Source organism: Bombina bombina, chromosome 5 (genome assembly GCF_027579735.1).
Source record: "Bombina bombina isolate aBomBom1 chromosome 5, aBomBom1.pri, whole genome shotgun sequence".
Taxonomy (NCBI): domain Eukaryota; kingdom Metazoa; phylum Chordata; class Amphibia; order Anura; family Bombinatoridae; genus Bombina; species Bombina bombina.
Genome location: NC_069503.1, coordinates 475,596,747 through 475,610,969, shown reverse-complemented (window position 1 = coordinate 475,610,969; position 14,223 = coordinate 475,596,747). Strand labels below are relative to the sequence as shown.

The following is a 14,223-nucleotide window of genomic DNA, read 5'->3' as shown; positions in this document are numbered from 1 at the left end:
AGTCAATTGAAAAAAAGACTAAACCCCAGATAAGAAAAATATTTCTCAATATTAACTTTCCCAAATATGAAACTGACAATCTGCAAAAGGAAATACATGAACCTGACTCAAGGCAAATATAAGTACAATACATATATTTAGAACTTTATATAAATGCATAAAGTGCCAAACCATAGCTGAGGTGTCTTAAGAAATAAAAACATACTTATCAAAAGACACCCATCCACATATGGCAGATAGCCAAACCAGTACTGAAACAGTTATCAGTAGAGGTAATGGTATATGAAAGTATATCGTCGATCTGAAAAGGGAGGTAGGAGATGAATCTCTACGACCGATAACAGAGAACCTATGAAAAAGACCCCCGTTAGGAAAATCATTGCATTCAATAGGTAATACTCTCCACGTCCCTCTGACATTCGCTGTACTCTGAGAGGAGTAGAAATCTTAGCACAAACTTACTTCACCAGCTCCATAGGAGGCAAAGTTTGTAAAACTGAATTGTGGGTGTGGTGAGGGGTGTATTTATAGGCATTTTGAGGTTTGGGAAACTTTGCCCTCCTGGTAGGATTGTATATCCCATACGTCACTAGCTCATGGACTCTTGCCAATTACATGAAAGAAATAGTATTTTGCATTTAAAAAGAGAGCTACAGTGAGGATAGCATATTGTATTGCACACAGCATTATAGTCATTGCAAATATACATGCAAGGGAACTACTATAACCATAATGCAGAAAACTCATCGCTGCTACCTTTAAATGCAAGCACTACACTGTCCTGTGCGCAAGATATCTACTCTTGGATTTACACAATGTTTCCTAAAGCAATTCTATTTGGCATTTGTGTGGGTGTGTCATATGACTTCTAAAATTGTGGGCTATTTCCAAGATTTTAAATATATTTGGCAAGCCCAGAGAGAGCACAAACTTCTTTTATTGCACCAACACAAAAGGCGCTCACTATAATTATAGAATTAATTATAGAATTTAAAGGTTTAAAAAAAAAAACAAAAAAAAACTGCCACGTACCTACAAAATAATAAAAGAGGAAATGAGATAAGAATAGCGCATGCTTGGACTTGTGTAACTGACTATTCAAACCATAAACACAACATTTTTTTTTTTATTAAGGGGGGGGGGGGAGGCCAATGTTAAATGGATAGTATTTCTTTTATCTAATTTGCATTGTTCTCTTCGTATTCTTAGTTCAAAAGCATGCCCAGGTAGGCTCAGGAGAAGCAGTGCACTACTGGGAGCTAGCTGCTGACTGGTGGCTACACATATTTGCCTCTTGTCATTGGTTCATCAGATGTTCAGCTAGCCATTAGTAGTGCATTGCAGATTCTTTAACAAAGGATTCCAAGAAAAAGAAGCACATTTAATAGAAGCAAATTAGAAAAGTTGTTTCAAAATGTCTAGGCTCTATCTAATTCATGAAAGAAAAGTTGGGTGTTGCATGTCCCTTTAAAGTCCTCTGGATCATGCTACGATCACATGACAATATGCAATATAAAACTGATATTAATGGGTTACTTACCAGTTCACCACAACTAGCTTCAGCAGCTTCCCCTCTGAAAAAAGTGCAAGAGGAAAAAAAAATAGTTTAATTACAACACAAACCCTTTGATAACTACAAAAGCATTTACATTAAAGGGATAGTATTTTTTTTAAAATAATTCTTCAGTATAATGTAAAGCATAATATAAGGCTTACCTTTGAAAACAAATACAGGTAGAAAACCATTTACCCAAACTGCTTGGGATAGAAAAAGGTTTGGCTTTCAGAATAGGTTGGATTTTTGAATATTTGCATCAGTAAAAACATAAATTATGCTTACCAGATAATTTCCTTTCCTTCTGTATGGAGTCAGTACACGGCTTCATTCCTTACTTGTGGGAATACAGAACCTGGCCACCAGGAGGCGGCAAAGACACTCCAGCCAAAGGCTTAAATACCTCCCCCACTCCCCTCATTCCCCAGTCATTCTGCCAAGGGAACAACGAACAGGAGAAATATCAGGGTATAAATGGTGCCAGAAGAACATACAGAAGAAAAGGAAATTATCTGCTAAGCATAATTTATGGTTTCCTTCTTAATATGAGGAGAGTCCACAGCTTCATTTCTTACTTGTGGGAAACATATACCCAAGCTCCAGAGGACACTGAATGAACTGGAGGCAAAAAAAGAATAAAGAAAAAAAAGCGGACCCTATTCTGAGGGCACCACAGCCTGCAAAACCTCTCTCCCAAAAGCTGCTTCTCCCAAAAACGTCAAACTTGTAAATTTTAGAAAAATTTATGTAAGGAGGTCCAGGTTGCTGCCCTACAAATCTGATCCATAGAGGCCTCATTCTTGAAAGCCCAAGAGGAAGCCACCGCTCTAGTTGAATGAGCCTTAATCCTCTGAGGAGGCTTATGTCCTGCTGTCTCATAAGCTAAGCGAATAATGCTCCTCACCCAAAGATATAAAGGAAGTGGACGAGGCCTTCTGCCCCCTACGCTTCCCAGAATAGACAACAAAGAAGAAGTCTGTCTAAACTCCTTTGTAGCCTGAAGATGGAACTTTAAGGCCCGAACAAAATCCAAATTATGAAGTAACCGTTCCTTTGAAGGAGGAGGATTAGGACACAAGGAAGGAAACACAATCTCCTGATTGATGTTGTGATTTGAAACGACCTTAGGAAGAAAACCTAACCCAGTACGAAGAACAGCCTTATCGGCATGAAATACAAGGTAAGGAGGCTCACATTGCAAGGCAGCCATTTCAGAGACGCGCCGAAGTAATAGCCAGTAGAAAAAGAACCTTCCAAGACAGTAATTTAATGTCAACAACATGCATAGGCTCAAACAGCGATTTAAACTACAAGGAGGAGCGCTAGATCTAAACACAGGCCTGATTCTAGCCAGAGCCTGAACAAAAGACTGAACATTTGGAAGCTCAGCGAGCCTCTTGTGCAGTAAAACAGATAGGGCTGAAATCTGTCCCTTAAGGGAGCTAGCAGAAAGGCCCTTCTCCAGACCATCCTGGAGAAAGGAAAGAATCCGGGAAACCCTGACCTTATGCCAGGGGAATCCACACTCTTCACACCACACCTTATGATAGATGCGCTGAGTAACCAGCTTACGAGCTTGAATGAGAGCATCAATAACTCTCAGAAAAACCTCTCTTGGCTAGGACTAAGTGTTTAATCCCCATGCAGTTAGCCTCAGAGAATCTAGATTTTGATTAACAAAAAGGACCTTGTTCTAGCAGATCCCTGCGAAAAGGGAACTTCCATGGAGGAGATGACGACATCCCCACTAGATCCGCGAACCACATCCTTTGTGGCCATAATGGAGCAATCAGTATCACTGATGCCTGCTCCTGCTTGATGCGGGCCACTACTCGAGGAAGGAGAGGTAATAGCAGAAAAAGGTATATTAGACCGAACCTCCATGGCACCACTAATGCATCTATTAGCTCTGCATGAGGATCCCTGGATCGACCCATACCAGGGTAGCTTTGTATCGAGTCCCCCACCTGTTGCATATCTCCGCAAACACCTTGGGATGGAGAGACCCTTCCCCCGGATGGAAGGATTGTCTGCTGAGAAAATCCGCTTCCCAGTTGTCCACACCCAGAATGTGGATCACTGACAGCGAACAGTTGTGGGGCTCCGCCCACTCCAGAATCCGAGATACCTTCCTCATTGCTAGGGAGCTCCCTCGTTCCTCCCTGGTGGTTGATTTAAGCCACCGAGGTGATATTGTCTGATTCGAATCTGGTAAACTGGGATGAACCCAGACAGGGCCAAGCCTTCAGAATATTGAAGATTGCTCCAAGTCCCAGAATGTTGATCGGAAGAGAGCTCTCCTCCAGTGACCAAAGGCCCTGAGCCTTCTTGGCTCCCCACCCTGAGAGACTCACATCTGTAATCACAATCTCCCAGAATGGTCTTAAAAGGATGTCCCTCGGGACAGGTGATCTGGACAGAGCCACCAAGAAAGCGATTCTCTCGACCGGTTGTCCAGAGAGATCTGTTAAGATAGATCAGAATGATTGCCATTTCACTGTCTCAGCATGCACAGCTGTAACAGTATGAGATGGAACCTGGCAAAGGGAATTATGTCCATAATGGACACCATGAGACCAATCACCTCCATACACTGTGCCACAGAGGGCCTTGAGGAGGTCCGGAGGGCAAGACATGCAGAAGCCTCTGGTCTGAAAGAAATATCTTTATGACTAGTGAGTCTATTATAGCACCCAGGAATTCTACCCTGGTGCTTGGACTAAGAGAGCTCTTTTCTAAGTTTATCTTCCATCCATGGGCTCGAAGGAGAGAGCGAGAGAGAGAGAGCGAGAGAGAGAGAGCGAGAAAGAGCGAGCGAGCGAGAAGAGATTCTGAATGCTGCTCCGATAGACAAAAGGATGGTGCTTGTACCAGAATATCATCCAGGTAAGGTGCTACTTCAAATACCCTGGATTCTGGCCACAGCTAAGAGAGCCCCCAGAACCCTTGTGAAAATTCTTAGGGCAGTAGCTAAGCCAAACGGAAGAGCAATAAACTCGAAGTGCTGGTCCAGGAAGGCAAACCTTAGGAACTGAAAGGGTTCACTGTGGATTAGGACATGAAGGTAAGCATCCTCCAGATCTATAGTGGTCATGAACTGTCCCGTCTGAACTAAGGGAAGGATATACCTTATCCCTATCTTGAACGAGGGGATGCTCAGAAACTTGTTTAAGTACTTTAGGTCCAGAATCGGGCGGAAAGTTCCCTCCTTCTTTGGGACCACGAAAAGGTATCCCAAGCCTCGTTCCACAATGGGAATCGGGACAATAACTCCTAAGGATCCTGAAAGCACCCCAGAAAGGCATCCCTATTTTCTGGTTTTGATGACAAATTTGAGAAAAGGAATCTGGCCTTGGGTGGAAGAGACTTGAACCCAATTCTGTAACCCTGAGCAATGACCTCCAGGACCCAAGGATCCTGCACATCCCTAAACCAAGATTCTGAGAAGAGCGAATATCATCACACCACTTTCGTGGCAGACCAACATTCTACGCTACCGTTCAATGTCTGCTGCATACTAATTGCAAGGCGGAAATGGTGCAAAAAATGCAGACCTTCTGCATAGGCCTAGTGCTTGTCCATAGCGCTTAGGAAGCCAGTACCTCTCTTCAATACCGGAATTCAGACTGGAGCTAATGTGTAGTGAGGGTGCCTAATTCAAACTCGCCCGTGTTATCTGATAATGATGTGCAGATCATTCCCCAGCACAGCTGAAACCAACCTCTGTTGCGAGGCCTCATGTCTAGTGCAGGATTGCACAAATTTTGTGCTTATGCCAGAGTTAACCCCATATTTTATCTGGAGTCTGATATAAAAGAGCCCCTTTGGCAACCTGATTGCGTTAACCATCTCTATAAGGCAACTTGCCATGAGAGAGGAACTTGTATTATACACGGGACTATCTACAGTCCTGTAGTAGAGAAAATCAGTGTAACACTGTTTGCCTGAAAAGGGAGGATAGCATGGCTAATCTGGAGGAGGCGCAGGAAATTACCAGTGACAACCAGTAGCTAGCACATACCAAAACTCTACCAAGATAATCACATAGCTTACAACAACTCCCCAGCTTTCTCTTGCTGGAACTATCCATTGAGAGCCTATAAATCAATCTTCTGCAGAGCACCTCTCTGCCTACCTCCATAAAATGAGGCCTCCTCCTGGTAGACAGGTGAACTATTTCCCATAGGTTATGGATGTTTTTGTGGACTCTCACTGCCATTAGAAGGAAAAAATAATTTTCTGTTTTGTTATTACAAAAAACATGATCAGCATGGACTATAAATAAATTGTATTAAAAGTAATTCTTTTCAGTGTTTAATTTTATCTTGACTGACTTATTTTATGCAGTTACAACATAAAAGAATGTTGTATAAAATGCTATTTTTCTAGCAATGGACTTCTGAAAACAGTATTGCCGACTAGGAGAATGGCTTGAGGTTTATTTTCTTTTTTTGCAAAAAAAAAAACTGGGCCAGGGAGGAGCTTTTAAACTTGATGTGGGGTAAGAGATACTGTTTGCTTCATAAATCATGTAGTTAATTTAACAAAGTGTATTAAAAATTTTCATTTTGTTCAATGATTGCCAGAAGATAAAGAGGCCCATTTATCAAGCTCCGAATGGACCTTGAGGGCCCGTGTTTCTGCCGAGCCTGCAGACTCGCCAGAAACAGCAGTTATGAAGCAGCGGACTAAAGACCGCTGCTCCATAACCCTGTCCACCTGCTCTGAGCAGGCAGACATCGCCATAATTCAACCCGATCGAGTACGATCGGGTTGATTGACACCTTCCTGCTGCCGACTGATTGGCCGCAAATCTGCAGGGGCGGCGTTGCACCAGCAGCTCACAAGAGCTGCTGGTGAAATGCTGAATACGGAGAGCGTATTGCTCTCCGCATTCAGCGAGGTCTGGCAGACCTGATCCGCACTGTCGGATCAGGTCCGCCAGACCTTTGATAAATATCCTCCAAAGTATTGCTTAACCTCTCAAGGATATATGACGGTATTTTTCCGTCATAAAACAATTGAGCAAACTGAAAGCTGTGTCCTTAAAGGGTTAAAAAATAAAGGATTTATTTACAAATGTGACAATCCCCTGTTAAATACCTTTCTTCTGCTTCCCTCAGTTCTTCTTCATATTCAGCCTTTAACTCTGCAATAAGGACAAAGGAAGTCACATCATTTGATTTCTTGTGTTGAAATTTCAGTCTAATTTGTAAAAACAGAATGTCAAAGATGTGCAAGTGACCGCAAGTTATAAAAACATAATTTATGCTTACCTGATAAATTTATTTCTCTTGTAGTGTGTTCAGTCCACGGGTCATCCATTACTTATGGGATATATTCTCCTTCCCAACAGGAAGTTGCAAGAGGATCACCCAAGCAGAGCTGCTATATAGCTCCTCCCCTCACATGTCATATCCAGTCATTCGACCGAAACAAGACGAGAAAGGAGAAACTATAGGGTGCAGTGGTGACTGGAGTTATAATTTAAAATTTAGAACCTGCCTCAAATAGACAGGGCGGGCCGTGGACTGAACACACTACAAGAGAAATAAATTTATCAGGTAAGCATAAATTATGTTTTCTCTTGTTAAGTGTGTTCAGTCCACGGGTCATCCATTACTTATGGGATACCAATACCAAAGCTAAAGTACACGGATGATGGGAGGGACAAGGCAGGAACATTAAACAGAAGGAACCACTGCCTGTAGAACCTCTCTCCCAAAAACAGCCTCCGAAGAAGCAAAAGTGTCAAATTTGTAAAATTTGGAAAAAGTATGAAGTGAAGACCAAGTTGCAGCCTTGCAAATCTGTTCAACAGAGGCCTCATTCTTAAAGGCCCAGGTGGAAGCCACAGCTCTGGTGGAATGAGCTGTAATTCTTTCAGGAGGCTGCTGTCCAGCAGTCTCATAGGCTAAGCGTATTATGCTACGAAGCCAAAAAGAGAGAGAGGTAGCCGAAGCCTTTTGACCTCTCCTCTGTCCAGAGTAAACGACAGAGAAGAAGTTTGTCGAAAATCTTTAGTTGCCTGTAAGTAGAACTTCAGGGCACGGACCATGTCTAGATTATGCAAAAGACGTTCCTTCTTTGAAGAAGGATTAGGACATAAAGATGGAACAACAATCTCTTGATTGATATTCCTGTTAGAAACAACCTTAGGTAAAAACCCAGGTTTAGTACGCAGGACTACCTTGTCTGAATGAAAGATCAGATAAGGAGAATCACAATGTAAGGCAGATAACTCAGACTCTTCGAGCCGAGGAAATAGCCATCAAAAACAGAACTTTCCAAGATAAAAGCTTAATATCAATGGAATGAAGGGGTTCAAACGGAACACCCTGAAGAACTTTAAGAACCAAGTTTAAGCTCCACGGAGGAGCAACAGTTTTAAACACAGGCTTAATCCTAGCCAAAGCCTGAACGTCTGGATTCTCTGCCAGACGTTTGTGTAAAAGAATAGACAGAGCAGAAATCTGTCCCTTTAGTGAACTAGCAGATAAGCCCTTTTCTAAACCCTCTTGTAGAAAAACATAATTTATGTAAGAACTTACCTGATAAATTCATTTCTTTCATATTAGCAAGAGTCCATGAGCTAGTGACGTATGGGATATACATTCCTACCAGGAGGGGCAAAGTTTCCCAAACCTCAAAATGCCTACAAATACACCCCTCACCACACCCACAAATCAGTTTAACGAATAGCCAAGAAGTGGGGTGATAAGAAAAAAGTGCGAAAGCATAAAAAATAAGGAATTGGAATAATTGTGCTTTATACAAAAAAATCATAACCACCACAAAAAAGGGGTGGGCCTCATGGACTCTTGCTAATATGAAAGAAATTAATAAGGCAAGTTCTTACATAAATTATGTTTTCTTTCATGTAATTAGCAAGAGTCCATGAGCTAGTGACGTATGGGATAATGACTACCCAAGATGTGGATCTTTCCACGCAAGAGTCACTAGAGAGGGAGGGAAAAAATAAAGACAGCCAATTCCGCTGAAAAATAATCCACACCCAAAATAAAGATTAAATGAAAAAAACTGAAATTATAAGCAGAAGATTCAAACTGAAACAGCTGCCTGAAGTACTTTTCTACCGAAAACAGCTTCAGAAGAAGAAAACAGTTGCTGCTTTGCAAATCTGATCAACCGAAGCATCATTCCTAAACGCCCAGGAAGTAGAAACTGACCTAGTAGAATGAGCTGTAATCCTTTGAGGCAGAGTTTTACCCGACTCGACATAAGCATGATGAATTAAAGATTTCAACCAAGATGCCAAAGAAATGGCAGAGGCCTTCTGACCTTTCCTAGAACCAGAAAAGATAACAAATAGACTAGAAGTCTTTCTGAAATTCATAGTAGCTTCAACATAATATTTCAAAGCTCTAACTACATCCAAAGAATGCAATGATTTCTCCTTCGAATTCTTAGGATTAGGACACAATGAAGGAACCACAATTTCTCTACTAATGTTGTTAGAATTCACAACCTTAGGTAAAAATTTAAAAGAAGTTCGCAACACCGCCTTATCCTGATGAAAAATCAGAAAAGGAGACTCACAAGAAAGAGCAGATAATTCAGAAACTCGTCTGGCAGAAGAGATGGCCAAAAGGAACAAAACTTTCCAAGAAAGTAATTTGATGTCCAATGAATGCATAGGTTCAAACGGAGGAGCTTGAAGAGCCCCCAGAACCAAATTCAAACTCCAAGGAGGAGAAATTGACTTAATGACAGGTTTTATACGAACCAAAGCTTGAACAAAACAATGAATATCAGGAAGATTAGCAATCTTTCTGTGAAAAAGAACAGAAAGAGCAGAGATTTGTCCTTTCAAGGAACTTGCAGACAAACCTTTATCCAAACCATCCTGAAGAAACTGTAAAATTCTCGGAATTCTAAAAGAATGCCAGGAAAAATGATGAGAAAGACACCAAGAAATATAAGTCTTCCAGACTCTATAATATATCTCCCTAGATACAGATTTACAAGCCTGTAACATAGTATTAATCACAGAGTCAGAGAAACCTCTTTGACTAAGAATCAAGCGTTCAATCTCCATACCTTGAAATTTAAGGATTTGAGATCCTGATGGAAAAAAGGACCTTGCGACAAAAGGTCTGGTCTTAATGGAAGAGTCCACGGTTGGCAAGGGGCCATCCGGACAAGATCCGTATACCAAAACCTGTGAGGCCATGCTGGAGCTACCAGCAGAACAAACGAGCATTCCTTCAGAATCTTGGAGATTACTCTTGGAAGAAGAACTAGAGGCGGAAAGATATAGGCAGGATGATACTTCCAAGGAAGTGACAATGCATCCACTGCTTCCGCTTGAGGATCCCTGGATCTGGACAGATACCTGGGAAGTTTCTTGTTTAGATGAGAGGCCATCAGATCTATTTCTGGAAGTCCCCACATTTGAACAATCTGAAGAAAAACCTCTGGGTGAAGAGACCATTCGCCCGGATGTAACGTTTGGCGGCTGAGATAATCCTCTTCCCAATTGTCCATACCTGGGATATGAAACGCAGAAAATAGACAGGAGCTGGATTCCGCCCATACCAGAATTCGAGATACTTCCTTCATATGGATGAATCGGAATATGCAGATATGCATCCTGTAAATCTATTGTGGACATATAATGCTCTTGCTGAACAAAAGGCAGGATAGTCCTTATAGTTACCATCTTGAATGTTGGTATCCTTACATAACGATTCAATATTTTTAGATCCAGAACTGGTCTGAAGGAATTCTCCTTCTTTGGTACAATGAAGAGATTTGAATAAAACCCCAGTCCCTGTTCCAGAACTGGAACTGGCATAATTACTCCAGGCAACTCTAGATCTGAAACACATTTCAGAAATGCTTGAGCCTTCGCTGGGTTTACTGGGACACGGGAAAGAAAAAATCTCTTTGCAGGAGGCCTTATCTTGAAGCCAATTCTGTACCCTTCTGAAACAATGTTCTGAATCCAAAGATTGTGAACGGAATTGATCCAAATTGAAAAAACGTAATCTGCCCCCTACCAGCTGAGCTGGAATGAGGGCCGCACCTTCATGTGGACTTGGGAGCTGGCTTTGGTTTTCTAAAAGGCTTGGATTTATTCCAGACTGGAGATGGTTTCCAAACTGATACCGCTCCTGAGGATGAAGGATCAGGCTTTTGTTCCTTGTTGTGACGAAAGGAACGAAAACGATTATTAGACCTAAATTTACCTTTAGATTTTTTATCCTGTGGTAAAAAAGTTCCTTTCCCTCCAGTAACAGTTGAGATAATAGAATCCAACTGAGAACCAAATAATTTATTACCCTGGAAAGAAAGGGAAAGCAGAGTAGACTTAGAAGACATATCAGCATTCCAAGTTTTAAGCCATAAAGCTCTTCTAGCTAAGATAGCTAGAGACATATACCTGACATCAACTCTAATGATATCAAAGATGGCATCACAAATAAAATTATTAGCATGTTGAAGAAGAATAATAATGCTATGAGAATTATGATCTGTTACTTGTTGCGCTAAAGCTTCTAACCAAAAAGTTGAAGCTGCAGCAACATCCGCTAAAGATATAGCAGGTCTAAGAAAAGGATTCAATTTTCCTATCTAAAGGATCCTTAAAGGAAGTACCATCTGCCGTAGGAATAGTAGTACGCTTAGCAAGAGTAGAGACAGCCCCATCAACCTTAGGGATTTTGTCCCAAAATTCTAATCTGTCAGAGGGCACAGGATATAATTGCTTAAAACGTTTAGAAGGAGTAAAAGAATTACCCAAATTATTCCATTCCCTGGAAATTACTTCAGAAATAGCACCAGGGACAGGAAATACTTCTGGAATAACTACAGGAGATTTAAAAACCTTATCTAAACGTTTAGATTTAGTATCAAGAGGACTAAAATCCTCAATTTCTAATGCAATTAGGACTTCTTTGAGTAAAGAACGAATAAATTCCATTTTAAATAAATATGAAGATTTATCAGCATCAACCTCTGAGACAGAATCCTCTGAATCAGAAGAACCAATATCAGTATCAGAATGATGATGTTCATTTAAAAATTCATCTGAAAAATGAGAAGTTTTAAAAGACTTTTTACGTTTACTAGAAGGAGGAATAACAGACATAGCCTTCTTAATGGATTTAGAAACAAAATCTCTTATGTTATCAGGAACACTCTGAATATTAGATGTTGATGGAACAGCAACAGGTAATGTAACAGTACTAAAGGAAATATTATCTGCATTAACAAGTTTGTCATGACAAACAGTACAAACAGCTGGAGGAACAGATACCAAACGTTTACAGCAGATACACTTAGCTTTGGTAGCTCCAGCACCCAGCAGCGATTTTCCAGAAGTATCTTCTGACTCAGCTTCAACGTGGGACATCTTGCAATATGTAATAGAAAAAACAACATATAAAGCAAAATTGATCAAATTCCTTAAATGACTGTTTAAGGAATGGGAAAAAAATGCCAGTGAATAAGCTTATAGCAACCAGAAGCAAAAATCAAATGAGACTTAAATAATGTGGAGACAAAAGTGACGCTCATATTTTTTCGCGCCAAAAAAGATGCCCACATTATTTGGCGCCTAAATGCTTTTGGCGCCAAAAATGACGCCACATCCGGAACGCCGACACTTTTGGCGCAAAAGAACGTAAAAAATGACGCAACTTCCGGCGACACGTACGACGCCGGAAACAGAAAATAATTATTTCGCCAAAAAAGTCCGCGCCAAGAATGACGCAATAAAATGAAGCATTTTCAGCCCCCGCGAGCCTAACAGCCCAAAGGGAAAGTCAAATTTTTAAGGTAAGAAAAAAATGAATTATTAATATGCATTATCCCAAATATGAAACTGACTGTCTGAAATAAGGAATGTTGAACATCCTGAGTCAAGGCAAATAAATGTTTGAATACATATATTTAGAACTTTATATAAAGTGCCCAACCATAGCTTAGAGTGTCACAGAAAATAAGACTTACTTACCCCAGGACACTCATCTACATGTAGTAGAAAGCCAAACCAGTACTGAAACGAGAATCAGTAGAGAAAATGGTATATATAAGAGTATATCGTCGATCTGAAAAGGGAGGTAAGAGATGAATCTCTACGACCGATAACAGAGAACCTATGAAATAGACCCCGTAGAAGGAGATCACTGCATTCAAATAGGCAATACTCTCCTCACATCCCTCTGACATTCACTGCACGCTGAGAGGAAAACCGGGCTCCAACCTGCTGCGGAGCGCATATCAACGTAGAATCTAGCACAAACTTACTTCACCACCTCCATAGGAGGCAAAGTTTGTAAAACTGATTTGTGGGTGTGGTGAGGGGTGTATTTGTAGGCATTTTGAGGTTTGGGAAACTTTGCCCCTCCTGGTAGGAATGTATATCCCATACGTCACTAGCTCATGGACTCTTGCTAATTACATGAAAGAAAGACAATATCCTAGGAATCCTAACCTTACTCCATGAGTAACTCTTGGATTCACACCAATATAAATATTTACGCCATATCTTGTGGTAAATTTTTCTGGCAACAGGTTTCCGAGCCTGTATTAATGTATCAATAACCGAATCCGAAAACCCACGCTTTGATAGAATCAAGCGTTCAATTTCCAAGCAGTCAGCCTCAGAGAAATTAGGTTTGGATGGTTGAAAGGACCCTGAATTAGAAGGTCCTGCCTCAGGGGTAGAGACCATGGTGGACAGGACGACATGTCCACTAGGTCTGCATACCAGGTCCTGCGTGGCCACGCAGGCGCTATCAGAATCACCAATGCTCTCTCCTGTTTGATCCTGGCAACCAGTCGAGGTAGCAACGGAAAAGGTGGAAACACATAAGCTATGTTGAAAACCCAAGGGGCTGCTAGTGCATCTACCAGCACCGCTCCCGGGTCCCTGGACCTGGATCCGTAACAAGGAAGCTTGGCGTTCTGGCGAGATGCCATGAGATCCAGATCCGGTTTGCCCCAACGACGAATCAGTTGAGCAAATACCTCCGGGTGAAGTTCCCACTCCCCCGGATGAAAAGTCTGGTGACTTAGAAAATCCGCCTCCCAGTTCTCCACGCCTGGGATGTAGATCGCTGACAGGTGGCAAGAGTGAGACTCTGCCCAGCGAATTATCTTCGAGACTTCCAACATCGCTAGGGAACTCTTGGTTCCCCCTTGATGATTGATGTAAGCCACAGTCGTGATGTTGTCCGACTGAAATCTGATGAACCTCAGTGTTGCTAACTGAGGCCAAGCTAGAAGAGCATTGAATATTGCTCTTAATTCTAGAATGTTTATTGGGAGGAGTTTCTCCTCCTGAGTCCACGATCCCTGAGCCTTCAGGGAGTTCCAGACTGCTCCCCAGCCTAGTAGGCTGGCATCTGTTGTTACAATCGTCCAATCTGGTCTGCGAAAAGTTATTCCTTTGGACAGATGAACCCGTGACAACCACCAGAGAAGAGAATCTCTGGTCTCCTGGTCCAGATTTAGCAAAGGGGACAGATCTGAGTAATCCCCATTCCATTGACTTAGCATGCATAGTTGCAGCGGTCTGAGATGTAGGCGCGCAAATGGCACTATGTCCATTGCCGCGACCATTAAGCCGATTACTTTCATGCACTGAGCTACTGATGGGATTGGAATGGAGTGAAGGACACGGCAAGCATTGAGAATCT

At 41.7% G+C, this 14,223-nt stretch overlaps 1 protein-coding gene across 1 annotated transcript in view; it reads right to left on the bottom strand.

Annotated features, from left to right (window-relative positions):
• The window catches only part of LOC128661515 (uncharacterized), a 309,387-nt gene that overhangs the window by 174,334 nt on the left and 120,830 nt on the right, over positions 1-14,223 (bottom strand). The window contains exons 15-16 of the mRNA XM_053715765.1: positions 6,659-6,704; positions 1,541-1,574 (exon numbers count right to left, since the gene is read on the bottom strand). Coding sequence (XP_053571740.1) covers positions 1,541-1,574; positions 6,659-6,704 — 80 coding nt within the window. The remainder of the gene's footprint in view (positions 1-1,540; positions 1,575-6,658; positions 6,705-14,223) is intronic.